The sequence below is a fragment of the Miniopterus natalensis genome, chromosome 22 (genome assembly GCF_054644295.1).
Source record: "Miniopterus natalensis isolate mMinNat1 chromosome 22, mMinNat1.hap1, whole genome shotgun sequence".
NCBI lineage: Eukaryota > Metazoa > Chordata > Mammalia > Chiroptera > Miniopteridae > Miniopterus > Miniopterus natalensis.
The window spans coordinates 1628916-1650353 of NC_142102.1; the positions used below are offsets into that span (position 1 = coordinate 1628916).

The window sequence follows — 21438 nt, forward strand, 5'->3', positions numbered from 1 at the left end:
TCAGGCGAAGTCCTTGGACACGGCCTCCACGAAGTTGGGCGCCGACATGAGGATGCCGATGGTGCAGAGGATGGTGAAGACGGAGAAGGCCATGAGGCACAGGCGGTCCACCACGCAGGCCGCGAACTTCCACTCGCTGCGCGCCGCCTCCGCCTCGTCCTGGCCGCGGAAGCGCCGCGCGATGTAGCGCACCTCCTCCAGGATGCGGGCCAGGTCGGGGTCCCCCTCGGGCGCCCCGGGCAGCAGGGGCTCGTCGTGCGCCGGGGAGCAGGCCAGGCGGCCGCACACGACGCCCGAGTCCGGGGTGGGCGCGCAGCGCACGGCGTCCAGCCCGCGGAAGCCCAGGTAGAGCAGGTGGCCGTTGGCCGGCGCGCCCGCGGCGCCCTCCACGCTGGCCAGGCTGCAGCGGCGCGCGTGCGGGCAGGCGGGCCGCACCCGGTCCTCGCCCGGCCGCTTCATGCGCAGGAACCACGCGCACCAGTTCAGCAGGATGGTCCGCGTCTGCGGGGACACGGCGCGTTAGGGGCGGGGCGGGGCGGGGCCCACGGCACCAGCCCTGCTCCCCGCGCCGCCCAGGAACCAGCCGGAGCCCTCTCTGGGCGCCCACGCCGCGGCCTCAGGGAAGGCGGCCCTGCGGCTTCTGCCTGCAAAGGGGCCCCGAGCTGCGCGGACAGGGCCAGTGGCCTCCCTCGGATCCTTACCTGTAACCAGGGACCGTCTTACCTAACTCCCCGGGCGCCACAGCAAACTCACAGGGGCACCCCGAAGATTTTTAATTTTCAAGGGCACCCCAGCAATCCCGATCTGACGCCACTGATCCCCTAACTTGAACCGGTTCAGACTGTCATGTCAGATCGCTACATCCCTTACAGTGTCATTTGGCAAAGCAGGTTTTTGAATTTAAAGCAGGTGTAGCGGCCCAGCTGGTGCGGCTCAGCGGTTGAGCATCAACCTAGGTAGGACCCAGGAGGTCGCGGTTCGATTCCGGTCAGGGCACAGGCTCGGGCTGGAGGCTCGACCCCCAGCAGGGGGCGTGCGGGAGGCAGCTGACCAATTACTCTCATCATTGTTTCTCTCTCTCTCCCTCTCCCTTCCTCTCTCTGAAATCAGTAAAAGTATATTTAAATATATATAAAAACTAAAAGCACGTGCAGAGAAAGTCAACAATGTGAAACAGGAAGTGGGGGTGGTGTGCTCCCAAGATTGAGAGGTGTGCTGTGCCAACCAGTGCTATGTTGCTGAGGCTTACTAAGTTGTTCTGACATATATTTTCTACTGATTTCAGAAAGGGAGAGAGAGAAACATCCATGTGCAAGAGAAACATCAATTGGTTGCCTCCCGTTTGTGCCTCGACCAGGGATCAAACCGTTTGGTGTACAGAACAATGCTCCAAACAACTGAGCCACCCGGCCAGGGCTGTTTTGACATATTTAATAAACAGAACTATTAGGTATTTCTTTTGCCCTAGGGGCTCTGTGGGAAAAAATACCCTCAGACACTAAAGGTGTATTAACCAAGGGAGTTCAGGAGCCTCTACCCTAACTCATTAGGCTGCAAGGAAGCCTGGCTAAGAGGATGTGCATGGAAGTACTTTGAAAAGCCTGAAGCTGGCGTGTCAACCTTTCTGTAAAGGGTCACGTAGTAAGTATTTTAGCTTGTGGGCCCTGAGATCTGTTTTTACTCAGCTCTGCTGACATGGTGCAGAATCAGCTACAACCAGCTTATAAAAAAGCAGGTGTGCTGATTCCTAATAAAATTTCATCTGTAAAAGTACTTGGTGGGCTGGATTTGGCCACTGGGACCTTAGTTTGCGGACCTCCGATTGAAAGTGCTTTATAATCAGGCATGGCTCATGCGTACAGAAGACGCTGGAGAGAAATTTTGTTTTCCCCTCTAGTGGAAAGAAGGCAGCCTCCTGAAGCCTCAGTCCAGGAAATGAAAAGCATTTTTGCCAGCCTACTTATACAAGAACCTGAAAAGTGGGCAGTTTCTCTGAAATTACCCAGATACTGATTTTGTTTTCGTTTTGGTTTGACTGCAGGCAAATCCATCCGTGACATAACAGGTACGTTTTCCATCTGTAAGGATGGGCAGTAGGTTGTGAGGTTCACGTCTGCTGCACTTCCCTGGCAGTCATTTTTAGGACATCAAAGAATGTGCAGTAGACCGGCCTAGAGACAGGCCATGAAAAGAAAAGAGTAGTTTCACCGCAGCTGTAAAGATACCGCTTGGTCACAGCAGGTGGCGTTCTGTGTATCCTGCCCACATTCCGAGATCACCTCCGGAGCCTGGAGAGCCTGGCTGCTGACGCCTGAGGGCTTCCCATGATGTACAGAAGGGACATCTGTCCCATATAGATCTTCAGGCCATGTTGGCCCCCCACATGGAGCTCATAAGACATCCCATGTCACTGGGGCCTTTTAAGGCTCTGCCAAGTCAGCATATGCCCTCATTTTACAGGTAAAGCAGCTGAGGTTCAAAGAGGCTCGTACATTGGTTTAGGGTCTTATAGGGATTAAGTGACCTAACATATGTAGGCTTCTGTGGCCTGATCTGCAAAAGCCTCTACAGGGTTCTTTTCCAAACCCCTGTGCCTGCAGCCCCACCCTCACCCAGAAGGCACCAGAAAGCCTGGACCAGAGCTTGAGGTAGCTCAGGCGCGAATGCATCCAAACTAGAGGCAGCCAAGTAGCGCCAGCAGCTTCTCCTGCCACGTGGGGGGCCTGTGCATCTCCTGGGGGCACACCTCAGGCAAGAAAGATCCATACCACCAAGTCGATTTTAAATTCCATGGCCTGAATCATTAGCTTTCAAGGCTAAAGCATCTCTGAAGTGAAATTATCCTCTTGGCACTTTGATAACTGCTCGTGACCTCTCCTCTTAGGTTACAGTTTTGTTTCTGGCTGTGCAAATGTCACATAATGCCACCACACTAGGCAGTATCTTCATCATAGCAACAGATCATCATAAAAGCCCCTTGGAGGCTGTTTATGTTTCAAATACACTTGGAAAAAAAATGCAGTTGCTGTGCAAAACGAGAGAGAGAGAGAGACAAGCTTCATACTTCACTTGCAGCCATTGGTTTGAACGCGCTCTTGTGCCGAGAGGCAAATAATTATGGCTCTTAATTAAGATTTTTCTGGAACAGTCAAGCACCAGTAGGTCATTAAAAACGGTTGGGTGTTTTTATGTCTTAATTCCCTTATTTTTACATCTGTCCAAAAGTAAGAAATAAGAATATGTGTTGATTTTGCATAAACAAACACTGGGAGGAAAAAGAAGGGATTCACTGAAATGGTTATCAGCGCTGATGGTGGAAGGAGGGGCAGAATTTCTTTACGTATAGTTTCACTTTTATAACAGATGGACAGATGGAAAGTGTGTCAGGGTTATAAGGAAGTCGCACGAGAGTGGAGGTGAATGTGCACAAATGTGTCCCAGCTTTTATGGGGGGGACTTTCTCCAAACAAGCCCGTAGGCCGTGGCGACGTGGCCTGTATGTGAGGCAGCACCACTCACTCTGCTGCTGATGCTATCAGGCGAGAGAGAGGCTTGTTATTAAGGGTAAGAACTTGCCATGGAAAAGGTTCCAAGGGGACACAGTCACTTAGTAAAGCGATTTTTTTGAGGTTCCATATGAGTAAAACGTGGTCTTTGTTTTCTCCATCTGACTTACTTCACTGAGCATAATACCCTCTAGGTTCATCCATGCCGTCCCAAATGGTAGGACTTCATTCTTCTTTATGGTTGAGTAATACTCCATTGTATAGATGTGCCACTCCTTTATCCATTCACCTGTTGATGGGCATCTAGGTTGTTTCCATATCTTGGCTGTTGTAAATAATGCTGGAAAGTCTTACTGCGCTTTCAAGCTTTGCTAAGATTAAAAGTATACGTGCTACAAAATCATCAAAAATTGTGGCTGTTCCTCTGTTAACCTGGTGTAACTGTAAATTATCGCACAACAAATATTGTTAGAAGGTCCAGATCTCCCTGTTCTGAGGTTAAACAAAATGCATCTTACATCCTGTAACTGCATTTAGCCCATTGGTGAGTCCTAGACACCCGTCTGAACTTGAGCGCCAGGGTCTAAAGATGGGCTCATTTTGACAGGAGAGGGCTCCTTTAGTTCCCAACTATCCCTGGGCCCCTCCGTCTGGACAGGAAGACTGGAAGGTTTGCAGAGCCCAGGTAAGCAGCAGGGGGAGACAGCCCTCTGCTGCCCGGGGTTTTGTCACACCGAGGTGAGGGGGTGAAAGCCGAGGCCCTGCTTGGCTCTCCTCAAGGTTTCCTGAGTGTGGGGGAGTGTCTGGGAGGGTGGGTGTGGAGCTGTGGAAACAGGACTGAAGAGAACGTGGGTGGGAAACACCAGCAGATGGCACACTGCCCGGTGCCCCGCAGGCGAGGCGCTGCAGAGGTGGGCATGACCCGGGCTAAGAGGACAAGGTACTATATTCAATCCTTTCTTTTTATGTATTTCCTTTCATTACCCTCTCGCACTGGGAACTAGTAACCTTTACTTTATAGGCTTTGAGTTACACTGCATCCCTCTGTGCAGTGAACGGATACAGCTCCCTGTTTCTGTTTGGAAGACTCAACCACGTGGCTGCGTGCTTATCTGGCGTTGCACAGCTCTCCGTAGCACACATGCAAAAAGTTTTAAAATCACTGTGCTAGCAAAATACACGGGGATGTTAGTGTGTGAGCCCTGCTCTGGGTGTCAGATTGTAAGAACAGAGCGTGGGACCCTGAGAGCTGCCTCCATCACTGTCCCCCAGGAGGAGACTGTGGACATTACAGGTCTTGTCTTAGGAATGCTAGCTGTTGGTGAAATTTTTAAACTAGACCAGTCACCCATTCATGGCGCCTCCTTTGGGGAGGGCCCCTGACCCGCTGCAGGGAGGGCGGGAGGAACGCACCCACTTGGGCATCTGGCCGCCGTCGGGGTCGTGGTGGTGGTACTGCAGCACAATCACCGTGACGACCACGGAGAGGCCCACGATGATCATGGTGCTGGCGAAGTACTGGGCTGCGGAAGAGAACAGGCGCAGGGTGAGACCCGGCTCCACGCCCCAAGGCGCACGGACGCCGGCACAGGGCAGTGGGGCCAGACCGTGTTCTCTGGCTGTCAGGGGCTGTGGCGGTGAGGGGCAAAGCAGGGCTGCCTCCTGGCCTGCTGGCCACCCCACACGGGCAGAGGCCAGCCAGCTCACAGTACAAAGACCCACTTTCCTGTCCTTGACTGTGACCTCTGCCTCCTCCCCCAATGAGACTTAACAGCGCCTTGCAGGATGGTGACGAGGTTGTTCCCATGAGAAAGCCCATGGGCCATTAGTGCCACTGAAAACACCCGGATAGTGAGAATGTAGGGCCCAGAAACCTGGGGCCAGGCCTGGAGACCTAGGGAATTAGTGTGGACCGTGAGTCTGGCCCCATCTTCCTAGAGACACTAGGGGGCGCCAGTGTCTAGCCTGAGAAAGAGGTGAGTGAGCTGCAGTGACTTTTCAGGCTAGAACATCAGCCTCAGCTCTGATGGGCAAGGATGCGTGTCTCCACCTTGGCCCAGGCGAGCAGCAGCACAGAGAGTGTGAACGAGCTCCCCTCTGGTCCCCTGGCTCCATCTGTGAGTCTGGACAGCGACTTGACCTCTCGGGGCCTCAGGTCACTGACCACTACAGCAGGATGGGAACACCTTCTTTGCAGGGTTGGTGCAGGAATTAGCAATCCTGTGGGCCAGGGGTCTAGGTCAAAGGCTGGCACGGGGAGGCATTCCTTGATCAGCAACTCTGATTACAGAACCGTGAGTGTGGCTAGCTGCTGAAGGGGCTGTTATAAGCAGAAAGCATCTTGGCGTAGAGGCCAAGTGTACAGCCCACACTCCCGTTTAAAAGTACCTGGTGCCCTTCAGGCAGGAAGGAATTCACTGGCCTCTGGAGTAAACCAAGAGGTACCTGGGAGGAGCTTCTGGAGGTGGACATTTGAGACTGAAACTTAGCACCACGGACCAGAAGGGGAATGAGAGCGAACCAAACACGACTACTATGGGCTGAACTGTGTCCCCCTGAAGTTTAAATATTGAAGCTCTAACTCCCTGTACCCGAGAATGTGACTGTCTTTGGAGATGGGGCCTTTAAATAGGTGATTAAGTTAAAATGAGGTCGTTAGTGGGGCCTGATCCTATCTGACTGGTTTTCCTGTAAGAAGGGGAGATTTGAACCCACAAAGAGACACCAGTGATGTAAACAGAGAGAGAAGACCATGTGAGGACATAGCAGGAGGGAGGCCATCTGCAGGCCAAGAAGAGAGGCCTCAGAAGAAGCCACACTGGCAACACCTTGACCTTGGACTCCAGCCCCCAGAACTGTGAGCGCATGCATTCCTGTTGTGTAAGCCGCCCATTCTGTGGAATTTTATTGTGGCATCTCTAGCAGACTTACCCAGTGACCTACGTAGGGACCCTGGGCAGAAGGTCATGCTTAGATCTGTCCTGGCCAGAACATATCTGTCCTGCTCACATGTCCTCACATGCTTTAACTTTATACAGAGACATCAAGTTATCCCAGGAAACAGTGACTAAGAATTAAAGTGTGTGACCTTCCCATTTTAACAAATGATTTGTAGGGAAATGATGATCCAAGCTAAAATAATGAATCTCTAATGATAAAATCTCTGGCTCCACAGCAAGCATGAGGGGGGAGAATTAGGGAGGAAGGGGGCATGTCTGCAGCTTAGAGCCAAACTGCGAAGCTAGTGCCCAGGTGAGCAGAGGACATGGGCCGCTCTGAACAGTCACAGCAGCCATCTCCTCGGCAGACACCAGAGGGAGGTGCAGCTCCCCATGGCCTCAGAGGACACGCTCTGCTCTGCACTGGGAAATCCTAGGCACGCTTTAAGCCCACGTCTCCTTACCTATCAAGGGCACTGAGTCGGATGTTGCAGGCATGATCTCGGCCACCAGAAGCATGAACACGGTGAGAGAGAGCAAAACAGTTATCCCTGAAACAAAAACACAAGGCACCTGAAACAGACTGACCGTGAGACCTCAAAATTCCATCTCACAGGGGCTCCTAACCTGAGGTTCAAAGAACTAGGGAGGGGCAGGTGTGTCTAAGACATTCCTGAAACCAAGTGCTCGGTTTTCCATATTTGTGGGATGGGCATTTCTCGGGACAGTCATGCCATGTACCAGCATTCCAGAGATGTCCCTGGTGGAGTCCCATTTAGGAGCCAGAACTTTAGAAGAACAACACTAAATAAATCGCTGAAGTTAGCACTGGTATCTCCCATTTTCTTTATTACACTGGTATTGAGAGGTAGTCTCCTTAGGCAGGAAAAAGAAAACAGCCAGTTTGAAGACTAGCCTTTGCTGCTTCCCGGCTATGGGACTTTGGACAAGTCACTGAACATGCCCCAGCCTAATGTTCAGAAGATCCAGGCCTGAGAATGGCTTCTACATGTGCTAACTATGCTCTTTAGCAGCTCTGAGAGTCTGAGCGCCTTTAGCCATTCCAAATCTTGAATTTTCTTCCTGCTGGATGACCCTAAGGAACTACACTGAGTAGTGCAACTTGCAAATGCAAGCTGAGACTGGATTAACCCAAATTATTCCCTGCACACACTGAATGCTGCCCCCAAAAAGCAGAATTGGGTGGCAGGAGGGGAGAAAACCCAGGCCCCTCAGGGAAGAGCTGGCCCCTTCCTGTGTGCTCTCATCTGTGTAGGACCAGAGGATGCCACGGTACCTCAGAAGGGCGTAGCATCCAGCACAGAGCTGACCTCTGGAGCCTGTGGTGTCAGGGAGATGTCCAGGGCTAGGTCAGTGTGTGGACCTGGTAACCTCTCTGCCCAGGAGCCCCGACACGCCCTGGCGCTGTCCATAGTGCTGACCCCAGGCGGAGCCCTCCCGTCCCACCTCAAGGCTCCTGCACTTACCGAGGGAGATTTTCTCTCCAGAGTCTGCGGGGAGCAGGAAGACCAGCAGGGCCAGGGCAGAGATGAGCACGCAGGGGATGAGGAGGTTGAGGCCGTAGTAGAGGGTCCTGCGGCGGATGGTCACCGTGAAGGTGACGTCGGGGTAGGGCTCCTTACAGCACTCATAGAACTTCTCGCTGCGCTTGCCCGGGATTCCTCCATGTGGGCGGGGAGGAAAGGAGCCACAGTTCAAATGAAATGACCCTGCTTGTTTATTTTAATGAGTCTAACACCCAAGCACAGCCATGCAGTTTACGTGCTAAAAAAACCTGGGTAATCAGTGTTTGAATGAACACTTCCTGGTTTATCATAGAGTTGTTTAGGAGAATCTTAGTGATATTTGGACAAATGAGGTTTTTTCTTTCATGGATTGGAATTACATGAATGTCTGTGTGTCCCCTCCAAATTCATATGTTGAAACCTAACCCCCAATGTGATGGTGTTAGGAGGTGGGGCCTTTGGGAGATGACCAGGTAGAGGGTGCAGTCCTCATGAATGGGACCAGTGTCCTTGAAAGCAGACCCCAGAGAGCTCCCTGGCCCCTTCTGCCACGTGAGGACACAGAGAGAGGACAGTTGTCTATGAACCGGCCTCCCTCACCAGACACCAGATCTACTAACACCTTGATCTTGGACTTCCCAGGCTCCAGAACTGTGAGGAACAGATTTCTGTTGTTAATAAGCCACCCAGTCTGTCATATTCTGTTCTAGCTGCCAGAGTGGACTAAGACACCATGATTCTAAATAATGCATTGTAAACTTTACACCATTATAAATGCAATTTGCTGTCCAGCATGATTTTAGGAACAGAGATCAGAATGATGTAGGGATGCCCACACTAGCTCTGGCTCATTTAAATGTTTCTTACCAAGTTCCCCACAGGAAGCACTGAATTTTCTAATTGCTTTTGTTTCTAATCCTATAGCTCTCGATAAATCATGGAGGGTGCCACAGGGTGCAATCAATATACCGAAAGCAGAGTGGAAAATCCCAGTTTTAAGCAAGCCCAGGAATAGAGCAGCTTTCTTCTAGCAGCGAGTGTCACACCTCTGCTGGGCTTACCCATGAGGTCCCATTCTCCGTTGGGGATGTAGCCACTGATATCCGCCTCCTGCATCTGCAGATCCAAGGACCAGCCTCCGTAGGACCAGGATCCAAACTTCAGCTTGCACTGCTGCACGTCAAAAGGGAACCAGCGCACATCGATGTAGCAGGAGCTCTTGAATATGCCTGTATGCGTGACGGACACCGTCAGAATGAATGGAAGCTGATGAGATGTGCATCAAATACACAGCAGCCTTGCACTGCTGGTGGGATTGTAAACTGGTGCAGCCTTTATGGAAACAGCATGGAGGTTCCTCAAAAATAAAAAATAGGACTACCGTATGATCTAGTAATCCCACTTCTGGGTATGTATCCAAAAGAAGCAAAAGCACTATCTCAAGTAGGTATCTGCACCCCCATGTTCACTGCAGCATTGTTCACAGTAGCCAAGACATGGAAATAACCTAAATGTTTACTGATGCATATACGGATAAAAATACACACACATATATGTATATATATATAATATATCACACTTATGGATTACATGTAATATTATTCAGTCTTTAAAATGATGGAAATGCTGCGATTTGCAACATGGATGAACCTTGAGGGCATTATGTTGAGTAAATAAGCCAGACAGAGAAAGACAAATACCATATGGTCTCACTTATACATAGTTTGAAGAAGAAAAAAAAAGTTGAACTCATAAACAGAGCTAAATGGTGGCTACCAGGGCTGAAGGGTGGGGCAGAGGTTGGTCAAAGGGCACAGGCTTGCAGGTGGGAGATGGGTAAGGTTTAAGGGTTTCATGTCCAATACGGTGACTATAGTCAGTAATAGCGTATATACTTGATATCATTTCACAGTGTTTACGTATATTGCCATCACATTGTACACTTTAGATATATTACAATTTGTCAGCTGTATCTCAATAAAGCTGGAAAATCTTAAAAATAAACACACAGAGATGCCTTGGTCTCTACCCTCACATGCTGTTCATAATAAGCGATGCCTACCTTTCATGGGAGTGAAAGGCTTGCCGTCCCAGTAAAGGGTTGGTGAGTTAAACAACGCATTCTTCATGATGCCCTGTGTGTCTTTGTTGTTGTTAATCCTAACCCAAGGATGTTTTTCCACTGATTTTTAGAGCGAGGGGAAAGGAGGGAGGGAGAGGGAGAGAGGGAGGGAGAGACACATCTATTAGTTGCCTCCCCCACACAACCTGACCGGGGCTGGGGATCAAACCTGCAGCCCGGGCACGTGCCCTTGACCGGGAATGGAGCTGAGACCCTCTGATGTGCTGGCTGATGCTCTAACCACCAAGAACACCACCCAGGGCCTGCAGGTCTTTTTGATCGGTGCACTGTGCACACACTCTTCTGGCCTTCTGGTCCCCCCTTCGAGAGGAGGCGATGTAGGCATGAAGGTCTCTTGACTGAGTGTGACCAGAGAGGACTTGAGTCCCTCCTGCCCCTCTAGACTGCAGCTAAGCCTTCCAGAACAAGCTGGATCTTGCTTGAAAAAGTGTCCAGAAAAGAGCTCATCTGAAGCCTCACTGTCTTCAAGTTCAAGACAGCACCATAGGCTCTACTGAAGACCGTGCTGAGGGAGTCCTGGGCAAATAACGAGAAGGTCCACAATCCTCATGCTCTCATCACACATGCACACCTTCAGATTCTAAACAGTAACAGGAAAGTGAAGGATGCAAAAATCCCAGAGGAGTTGACAAAGATGATGTACTTACAACTGGGATTCGAAAAGTGTGTGTGTGAGCATGGGTGTGTGTGTGAATGTGTGTGTGTCTGTGAGTGTGTATGTGTGTCTGCATGTGTCTGTGTGAGTGTGGGGGGTGTGTATGGAGGTGGTGAGCTGGGGTGGTTGCAGATTGCCTGGGAGCAGAAAATTAATCAGTTGTGGTTGGGAGAAGACTCCCTTAGAAAAGATCCAAAAAAATCATCTAAGGCTTTTTAATCCTGTTACTATCCATAGACCATAAAGCCCATGGCCCAGTCGCTGAGCAGCCCAGGGCCCTGTGAGTCCACAGAAGTGATGGGCTGGTGAGGAAAGAATCAGTCCCAGGAAGTGGTTAACTGCTGTCTGGCTGAGAGAGAGGAGCAGCACTCATTCAGAACCATGTCACTAATGAGCTCCTGCTGAAGCCCCTTGATCGGGGGTCTAACAGGCAAGTAAGTGCTCCTCAATGCCTGTGCTCAAGAGGGTCGCTAAGCACATTCACAGTCTCGCTCCCAGCGCCTGCAGAGCAGCACCTGCCCAGGGCTCAGAACGGGCCCACAGCTCCTGGGAGCAGCATCAGGGCTGACACCCCAAACACAACTTGTCTAACAAGGACGACCAAGGAAGTGATCTTACCTGGAGGGAGGTACTGGCAATGCCCGGAAGAATTCACTAACACGTTGGTGTGGAAGGTGGCATCAAATCGCTCATCGGCACTAGAAACAGGAAAAAGACTTCGTGAGCTGGCACTGCCCCCCATGCCCGTAGGTCTGCTATGACTGTGGTCCCAGCAGCTTTGAGAGGTGCTGCTGTTTGTCCCCCTGCCCCAGGTACTGGTCTGAGAGCATATTTTGCAGCTGACCTGGGATACTTTCTCAGAGACAGGCTCGAAGAGGCCAATATCCACCCTTATTTCATATAAACTGTGTGTGTTTTTTCATATGAGTGTAAAACAAAGTTCTCAGCAAAAATGAACCTGAAGACAATTTAGGGGGGACATCAGGGAATGGGAAACTCTGATTTAACTGCAGGAGATAAAAAGAAGGTGGAACTCACTCATGGGCCCAAACAAATCTTTTCTTTTTAAAAAAGTTTTAATTTTTTATTGATTTGAGAGAGAAGGAGAGAAAAACATCAATTTCTCTTCCCATGAAAGTGCATGTATTTGCACCTCTTGAAGTGAGTCACCCAGTAGGACTGCAGTTTTGCATTTGGTCTTTTAGAAAGTTTACACTTTCACCTAGGATTTCAGCACAGAGCCTGCATCTGGCTCAGCACATGTTCCTGCCACTGTACCAGCAGAACACCGAGTGTGAGGCCACGCACGCCATGGAGGTATCTTTTTGCTTATTTTAAGCTTGGATTTCTTCTCATCTGAGTTTTATGTTTACAACAAAGACCGAGAGCATCTGTTAGATCCGTGATTCAATTCTGGGAGGATAAAAAATTCCTCCGAGCTCTTCCTGGATGCAATCGGATCAATTTAATTGAAGAGACCCTTGAGATCACAAGATAAATGGGTAAAAACTCGATAAAGACCTGTTGCCATTAGCAACGGCTTACCTGTGTGACTCGGTGATCTCTCAACACGGTTCAACCAAGGCAGAAAATTGAGATAAATGAAACTGTACCCCTGTCATCATCAAAAGTCAAATCTTAATATTCATTAGGGCAGTTCCCAGTTCTTTCCCCTTGGCAAGGGGAAATTTATTACAGAAATGAGATAAAAGTAAATTCTTACAGTAATGTGTGCTAATGCCACGTTATCTGTTTTGACCGTTAGGGTTGGAGATGAGGTTTGTTTGAAAAAGGGCCCCGCTGCTAAAGACGGAGCCTGAGCACAGCTTTCTGAGACAGGAGAAATGAGTCCCTATAAACACAAGTGGCCAAAGCCACTGCAAGAACCTGGCAGGCGACATGTCAGCACTGTTATCTCTCTGCTGGGACCGAGCAAACGCCATGATGTCCAGCACAGTAAATCCCTACCAAAGCCTTCGGTGGGCCAGCCACATGTCCTCTCCAGCAGCTCCATTAGGATGATAAATGATATGGCAGTGCCTGTTCTTTCCACATCCTGGTAAAAATGTAAAATGATTGCTTCCAGGCCCCTTCCGACGAGTCCCCACTCCAGGTCCTGGACGACCTGCCTCACCTGTATACTCCCTCCACCGGCTGTATTTTTCTTGGAGCCCCTATAATCTGGTGGGTGTCCCCCTCTTCTATACTCTTGTCTCTCTGTCCCATTTTCTGGAGGGTACGGTTTTTGTCTGGCTCAACTGTTCCTGTGACCTTGAACCCTAGAGCACTGTGACACCAGCCTATAAGCCTTCCTTAAATATTGGTTGAGTGAATGAAGGAATTAAAACCAAAATCTGCAGTGGCAGGGGTGAGAAGGGAGGTGCAGATGGACAGCTCGGAGGAGAATTCTGGATATGCAAACACAGGCTGGCCGGCTCCACTTGTGTCTGTCCACTTCCTTTCCACCGACCCGATTTAGAAACAGCCTCCCTCCGTGCAGGTCTGAGTATATGATAATGCAGATGCTGCAACAGCACTTCTTAGAACCTTCTCTAAAGTCCAAAGCTGCACAACGACCTTTGCTCAACTGGAGATTCCTGCCAGACCCAAGAGCAGCTACTGATTTCCAGTGATGGCCTCCTGTCCCCACGGCACCCCCAGGTCAGCTGTGATGATAGGAGCCTTTAAATACCAACTGATGAACATCCCGAGCAGCCATTAACAGTGGCCACGTGGGACCTGAGGGATTCCAGTGCATGTGCGGACCAATGCGATACCATGGTAACAACACACGCAGCCCACGGCAGAGTTGTTACTGCTCAGAAGGATGCAGGTCCTGGCTGCTCTGTTACCTCTGCTCCCCGCCTGCCTCTCCTGCTTGGCTGAGAAACCCCCTGGGTCCTGGGACGCTGTCCCTACCGCTCACCTCAGTGCTGTGCTCCCCACCAGGAGCTGGGATCGAGTCTTCAGCATGAGGCGAAATGATGGGAACTGAGTGTGTGGCTCACGTGGGCTGTAGCTGACCACACCGACAGTGTCCTTCCCAGGCCCCAGGCCCCAGGCCCCAACAGCTGTCGACTTGGTCCACCAGAGGGCAGGGAGCAGAGGTGGTGCCAGAGAACTGACACCCTCAGAAGCAGCTTTCAACCCACAACAGAGGCGGCTGGCAGATAAACGCCCAGGGGTCGCTGTGGGAATGGGCCCATGACCCATGGAAGTAGCTTGCTTTTGAATTTTTGAATGTATTCAATATTGGCTTCCTTCCAGCCCTTCTCTGTCTCACTTCCTCTCCCTAATTAACTATGTGCACTGAAGCCCTTGCCTTGGGCCAACTTGTGGGGGAGCCTAAGACACTTGGGAAGGAAATAAATTCTATTTCATTGGTGATTCACTGATGAGCACAATATGAGCCCTCACAGGCTGGATTCCACCACTCCTGTGTACGTACTGTACGCATCAGCCTCTCCCCAGGCTCTGCCATCAGCGCAAGGGTCATGGGAACATGTGACAGAAAGAGGGCTGTAGCCAGAGGGCTGCACTCCCAGAGCCACGCAGAAGCCTGCAGACGCAACAAAAGCAACTTCAAATACATCCATCAACAAAGTTCAACAAACATTGTCCTTATAGGATTTTCTGACTGAGCAGCACAAGAACAGAGAAGCCCAGAGAGGCTGAGGCAGCTGCCCGCAGTTGCACAGCACAGGGGTGGCTGAGATGTCCTGGGCTCAGGCTTTCTGACTACTGATACCAGCGAGGCCTTTCCTTCTATCCAAGGAGGGGCATGACTAGCAATCCACCAACGCTGCTCACTTGGAGTGCAATTGTGTTCAGAAAAATCCTTGAACCACAGGCTTAAGGTAAAGCAGGATGAGGCAAGCACGAAACTCCTGGGCTCAGCATCTGGCAGGCGAGTTGCTCAGAGCCCGCCCTCTCCTCGAGCAGCCTGGCCAGCTGGCTGGCAGTGCCCAGCCTCGCTCCCCATCCATCAGGGAAATAAAGCCCATCCCAGCTGCGACGCAGGATGGCTGGTCTGCAGTGTCCCAGCCTGTTCAAAGCACAGAAAACGTATCTCATCTCCAGAACCATTAGTGGCTCATGCTGGGCCTCCAGTGTCCAGTTGGAATGGAGTGAGGACCGTGATGGACAGGATGGGACGCTTCAGCTGTCCCGCACCGATGCTCCTTTCCAAGCCCCGGCTGACGTGGAATGACGGCATGTCCCCGCCTTAGCCCCCCCCCCCCCACGTTAATGAGACATCAAGTGAGCCCACAGAGAGAACACACCACCGAGTGCCCGGAAGCTGGCAGAAAGTATTAAGCTCAACATTTCTCCAAATCTCAGTAACAGAATATCAGAAGGTCAGGATCTCATTAAATTCAAGCTGGTTTTGCGACTTCCGGTGTCTATTTTTGGATTCAGTCGCATTATCTGTTTCCAGGTTGCCACCAGGCTTTCTCTCCTCTCCCTTCCGCTCTCCTGTTATCACAGGGACACGTCCCCTTCCTGCTCCCCCGTCCCTGCGTCCCTCCATCTCGTCTGTGCACAAGTATTTATTGAGCACATTTTTTTGTTTGTTTGTTAACCCTCCCGAGGACATTTTTTCCTTTGGCTTTTAGAGAAAGAGGAAGGGAGAGGGAGAGAAAGAGAGAGAAACATTGATGAGAGAGAGTCTTTGATCAGCTGCCTCCCGCATGCCTCCCACTGGGGATGGAGCCCACAGCCGGGGCCTGTGCCCTGACTGGGAATCGGACTGGTGACCTCGTGGTGCGTAGGAGGATGCTCCACCACTGAGCCACACTAGCCGGGTGGCAATCTCTCTTTTTAAAAAATATTTAGCTGTTTATCACTTTCTAGACCATATTGCAACAAGCAGCTCTGCATTTGCTGTGCAGTTTAGCAAAGAATTTTAGTGCTTTTAGAAAGTGACCCGACCTGGATACCTTTGTGGCATCTGGTCTACCAACCAGACGGCCTTGGATTACAGATGAATCCCTCACTTCTTGACCTCAGGAGGACTAAACATGACCACTACCTGCCTTGCTCCTGCCAGCTGCTAGACAAGTTTCTGAGGGCTGCTGGAGGTGACAGTCCCCAAGCACGCAGCACCCTTTCACACAACTCTCCAAATGCACAAACAGCGGACTCCAGTCCTATCTCCTGTGGGCCAGAAACTTCTCTTGCCGTGGCCGAGCTGCTGTCACTCAGGGACAAAATAACACCCCATGAGAAAAATGCCTCAGTGCCAATATGCACAAAAATATCTCCGCATCTGTAATGCACAGCCCATGGCCATGGCCATCCCAGGCAGCATGCTGGGTGACGTGAGCTGCAGGCCAATGCAGAGGTCACTGGGGAGGGGACAGTGCCGCTTCTCAAATGCCACTTACAAAGCCTGGGGGAGCAATGGTCCAAATTATAAATAAGGCATGAGGCACATCCACGAGATGCTCAGGCTCACTTGTTAAGCATACGCGAGGAGGCAATCCCTTCTCCTTCCTTCCGAGGGGCTCACCTGTTGTACAGAAGAATGTCTGGCTTCCAGATCTGCCCGTCCGGGAAGCGCACAGTCTTCACGCCCGGGTACTCCGATGTGTTCCACTGCAGGTAGTGATCTGTCCAGGACTGACACAGACAACAACGTCAGGAGAGCTTGGTGTCCTTGCCTACTCATGCTGATCTACGAGATTGTCAGGTAAGCTCAAAGCCAGAAAGAGTCCCAGATAGTTATTTACATGACTGAGTTGCTGTCTATAAAATATAAAGAAACTGGGAATGAAATAATCCCTTCAAAAATGACCATGAATAGCATAAAAATTGCATTTAAGACCCTGCTGTCAACATCACCACATTCCAACGGAAGCATTGAAATCCCATCCACTGCATACCCCAGCCCTCCCCTCCCTGACAGGTGGGTGTTTTCTAGCCAAATGTGTTTTGGTTTCAAAGTTTCCCATAAGGATGCTCTGCAAAAATATTTCCACTGGAATAAGAACCAGGCTGGAAAAACGTAGATTATTTATTTCCATGAAACAACTTCGTGCGGGGGGACTTCTTAGGACTTTCTAAGGGCTTGTTTGGGGCTTGGAGTCTTACTTTCAGCAGGACTGGTGCTCCCGAGTATGCTCTGTCTCTGCACTGTTTCTCCAGCCCTCCCTTCTTTTCTCTCCCTTGTTCTTGGCATAAGCCCCTCCATACCCAACATCTGTGCCTCCCTTTCCACCATCTCAGATCTCACCCTGGAGTGACTGTCTCTGTTGGGAACTGATTATCACCGAGCCCGTCACTGTCACCACCATGCTGATGGGGGCCCTAGGGCTCCCAGAGCTGCCCTGGAAGGTGGGAGTGGTGGGCACAGCCATCTCCCCTGTCTCTGGAAGCCTGTGGAGGCGGGGAAGTGAGAGCAACTGGTCAAACTCAGCCCGTCTAAGCTTCAGGATGCCTCCCAGCACTTTCCCATCTCCCATCTGCTGCCTCATACGCTAGCTGAGCGGCACCTGCCTGTGGGCCTGAATCCTGGCCATCTGCTTCCTCAGTGTTGTGCGTGGGCCTTGGTCACCATGATCCAGGGTGTCATCCAATTACTATTCCTGTTTACAAGAGGGGGTTGGGGCACAGAAACCCTGAGAGGGGCAGCAGGGAACCGAATCTGAACTCAGCTGGATGGGAGCGGGGGTAGCCGGGCACCCCTGTTTGCAGGTGGCATCTGAAGTGGAGGGCAGATCCCTTAGCTGGTGGGGTCTGATGCTTTCCAGGAGGTAGTGTCAGAGTGAAATTGAATGGATGGGCACCCAGTTGGTGTCCAGAATACGAGATAATTAGTTGTTGGTGTGGAAGACACTGCGTATTTGCTGTCAAAAAACTCTATACAGCCCTGGCCAGTGTGCTTCAGTGGTTAGAGCATCGGCCCTTGCATGGAAGGGTTGCAGGTTCGATCCCCAGCCCTGGTCAGGGTGTGTGGGGGAGGCAACCAATTGATGTCTCCCTCTCACATCAGTGTTTCTCTCTCACACATGGATGTTTCTGTCTCGCTCCCTCCCTCCCTCTCTTCCACTCTCTCTAGAAGGTAACGGAAAATGTATCCTCAGATAAAGGATTAACCAAAAACGAACAAACAAACAAAAAACTCCATACATACCTATGTTTGGAAAAGTCTTCCAGTGAACTATTTGGAGATCAGAGAAAGAAAGTGGGCCCCCTGCTTCTCCCTGGCCCCCAAACTTCGTTTTCTTTCAGTGTGACGTGATTGAAACGCCACCCTTAACTACAGGTGGCTGGCATGGCCCCAAGCAAGCACTGGGCTGAACTTCTACGAGCACAATGCGTGAAGTACCAGAGAGCTCAGGAATGAAAAACGTAAGGGAGTTAGAAAGAAACGCAGTCTACTATCTGCAACGGACATGCTGCTAGGTCCATAACCAGAACTGGGAGGTAAAAAAATAGAGAATCATCATGCAGGAAGCACTGGAAACCTAGAGCCACAAGAATGAGCAGAATGCCAAGTTTAGAGGGGACAGGCTGTTTATTACTGACACTATTACGGACGTCCCCCACTGTGAGAGAGCACATGGGAGCCTCCGGGTGGCTCAAACGTCCCTGCAGACACGGAAATGGCTTCGGCTGTTTCTTCTCAGGGATTAAATCAGATTATGTCTGACAGGCCTTCTGAAACAATAAAACGAATCCACAGAGAAAGCTGGCCAACTGCTTCCTCCTGGAACTAAAAAGAGGTAAATGGCGAGATCGGCTGCTCTCTCCTCCTCTGGGCTAAGCAACTGGAGAGTCGGAGAGAATCAAGGGCAAGTGAGCAGATGGGAAACAAAATCAATACGCTGCTGGTCAGAAAGAATTCATTGCATTCTAGTTTTTCATCTTCCTGCCTCTTCTATTTGGGACGTATAGAAACACCTAGCACTGGCAGAGCACTGACCTGAGATGCCCGGGAGCACACTGGCTGCATTCAGATGCTCAGAACAGGAATTTGACGATAGGGAACTCCAGGAGCCCAATTCCCTGGGCTCTGCATCCCCGACCTGTCCACGTACCCACCCTCCCTCCGGCCCCCGGCCCGTTAGTCTTCAGTATGGAGCTGCTCTTGTATCTGCTGTTAGCCAAGCTGGCTCAGGTGGCTGGTCCCAGTGGGAGAGCACAAAGAGCAGGAACCAAGGTGGCAGTTGTCCTATAAATGGCTCAGGGGCAGCTCCCACGGCCTGTGGAGGTGACTTCAGGGTCCCCGTGTCCAGGCTGTGGATGCAGTAGAAATGGTGCGGCCTTCCAGATGGAAACAGTAGCGGGGGGGGGGGGGGGGGGGGGGCAGCAGAGGTTTTGATTAGATGGCTACTAAGGTCCATCCTAATCCCAAGGTACTTGTGACTCCTTAAAATCCAGTCGGGAGTCAGTGTCACAGCTGCCATATAGCTACAGGGGGCACCTGGCAGGGGTTCCACATGGTGGGCCCCTGTGAGCAGGTATTAGTGATGCCACATCTGGAAACACTGATGCTCTGGGCTGTTCACACACAAGCCTGCCTCCATGACACCTCCAGGGAGTCACTTGGTCTGGACAGTTTAACCTTTTTTAGGCTCTCAGTTACACAGCCTGACTGAAGTGGCCTAGATGCAGAAACTGCATCTCACCCATTCCAGGGCCCCCCCTCATACGGTCTACATCAGTGCCCCCCTCGCATGTGCTCGGAAAGACGAGCTGCGTGAGGAAATGCGACCAAAGAGGTGAGTTTTAAAGCAAATGAAGCGGAGGACACTGCTGCATTTTAAGGAGTCACAAGTCTTAATTGGAACTGTGCTGCGCGTGGAGATTTAGAGGCCTCTGGTGATCCCTCCCAAACAGGACTGCTTATTTATGGAGCAACTGACAGTCTGGTTACAAACTTCTCCCGGAAACCAGCATCCTTCCCAAAAAAGTGCTCAATCTTTTTTTTAAAATCCTCACCTGAGGGTATGTTTTCATTGGTTTTTACAGAGAGAGGAAGGGAGAGGGGGAGAGAGAAAAACATCGATGTGAAAGAGAAACATCCATTTCTTGCCTCCCCTACACGCCCTGACTGGGGATCAAACCCACAACCTAAGTATGTGTCCTGACCTGGAACTGAACCTGCAACCTTTTGATGTACAGAACAAGGCTCCAACCAACTGAGCCACACTGACCAGGGCACCAAATTTTATATGTTGCTGAAGATCAATCGCTTATTGAGGGGTAAGAAATATAGGCACCAGGGGGATGGACCTGCCTATGGCCATGAGCATATTAGGTGTCTCTCTCTATAACAACATCAACACCAGCTCTCTATTTTAGAGGGAACAGGAAATGTCCTGTTTTACGTAGACAAGGGAGCATTTACATCACCCCCCAGAATTCCTAGAGCTTTATCTCACACCACAGCGCTCAAATGTGATTTGGGAGGTGGCTTGACTTTGTCTCACCATATCTTAGCCCCTCCCAGGTTTACCTGGAGCACTCTGTTTCATTCATTCACTGCACAGAGGCACTCAGGGTCTGCAGCGGGCTAGGAGCTCGGAAGAGTAGTAAACAAATCCAAAGAGAGCCCTGCCCTCCTGGGGCACATTCTAGAGGGTGGCGGGAGACTCGGAGCCACTGACAAATGAACAGTAAAAAGGATGTGCCTGGTGACCAGTGCTTTGGGAGCACAATGAAGCCGGTGCTGTGGACAGCACGTCTGTCTGCCCCTGAAGTCCCGATGCTGGAACTCTAACCCCAATGTAAGGTTACTGGAGGCGGGGCCTTCAGGAGTGATTAGGTCATGAGGGTGGAGTCCCGAGAAGGGGATTAGCGCCCTTTTCGGCCACAGTGGGGACATCCATTGCCTCCACTTACCATCTGCAGCCAGATGTTGGTGGTTAGAACTTGGTTCTTCTCGTCCTGTAAAGGAAAAGATAAAAAACCTGTAACTATGGCTTATCTGGTCTCCAGCAGAGGGAATGACACTGTCACAGAGGAGTCTGACCACCAGGGCTGCGGGAACGTGTCGGGATCAGAAGGCACCAAGCACTTCCAGGCATACTTGAGCAGCATTAAGTTTTCCCAGAGGCAAGCTTTTCTCTTCATTCTGAGGTAATACACATTTATTACAGAGCACTTGCAAAAGACTGACAAGGATAAGAGAGAAAATTAAAACCCTACAACTCCACCACCTAGAGGTGACTCCTGCTAATGGTTTGGTTTATTTTTCTGTTTTAAAAATAATTTACAGCCCGGCTGGCATGGCTCAGCAATTGAGCATCAACCCTAGGATCCAGGAGATCGCGGTTTGATCCCGGTCAGGGCACATGCCCGGGTTGCAGGCTCGATCCCCAGTCAGGGGTATGCAGGGGGCAGCTGATCAATGACTCTCATCATTGATGTTTATCTCTCTCTCTCTCTCTCTCTCTCTCTTCCTCTCTCTCTGAAATCCATAAAGATATATTTTTAAAAAATAAAATAAAAATAATTTACATACTTAAAAAATTAAATTGAGTACACAGTTTAATTTTTTAAAAAATCCTCACCCAAGGGTATGTTTATTGATTTCAGAGAGATGGTGAAGGAGAGAGAGAGAGAGAGAGAGAGAGAGAGAGAGAGAAACATCAATATGAGAGAGAAACATCGATCAGTTGCCTCTGGCACTCACCCCAACTGGGGATGGACCCCACAACCT

The 21438-nt window shown here is 50.6% G+C and overlaps 1 protein-coding gene across 1 annotated transcript in view; it reads right to left on the reverse strand.

The window, feature by feature from the left end:
- Nucleotides 1-21438, reverse strand: part of LOC107527910 (neuronal acetylcholine receptor subunit alpha-7) — a 48549-nt gene continuing 27111 nt past the window's right edge. Inside the window, exons 3-10 of the mRNA XM_087829238.1 lie at nucleotides 20619-20663; nucleotides 16282-16391; nucleotides 11388-11467; nucleotides 9033-9200; nucleotides 7933-8127; nucleotides 6910-6996; nucleotides 4920-5029; nucleotides 1-501 (exon numbers count right to left, since the gene is read on the reverse strand). Of these exons, the coding sequence (XP_087685364.1) occupies nucleotides 1-501; nucleotides 4920-5029; nucleotides 6910-6996; nucleotides 7933-8127; nucleotides 9033-9200; nucleotides 11388-11467; nucleotides 16282-16391; nucleotides 20619-20663 (1296 nt within the window). The remainder of the gene's footprint in view (nucleotides 502-4919; nucleotides 5030-6909; nucleotides 6997-7932; nucleotides 8128-9032; nucleotides 9201-11387; nucleotides 11468-16281; nucleotides 16392-20618; nucleotides 20664-21438) is intronic.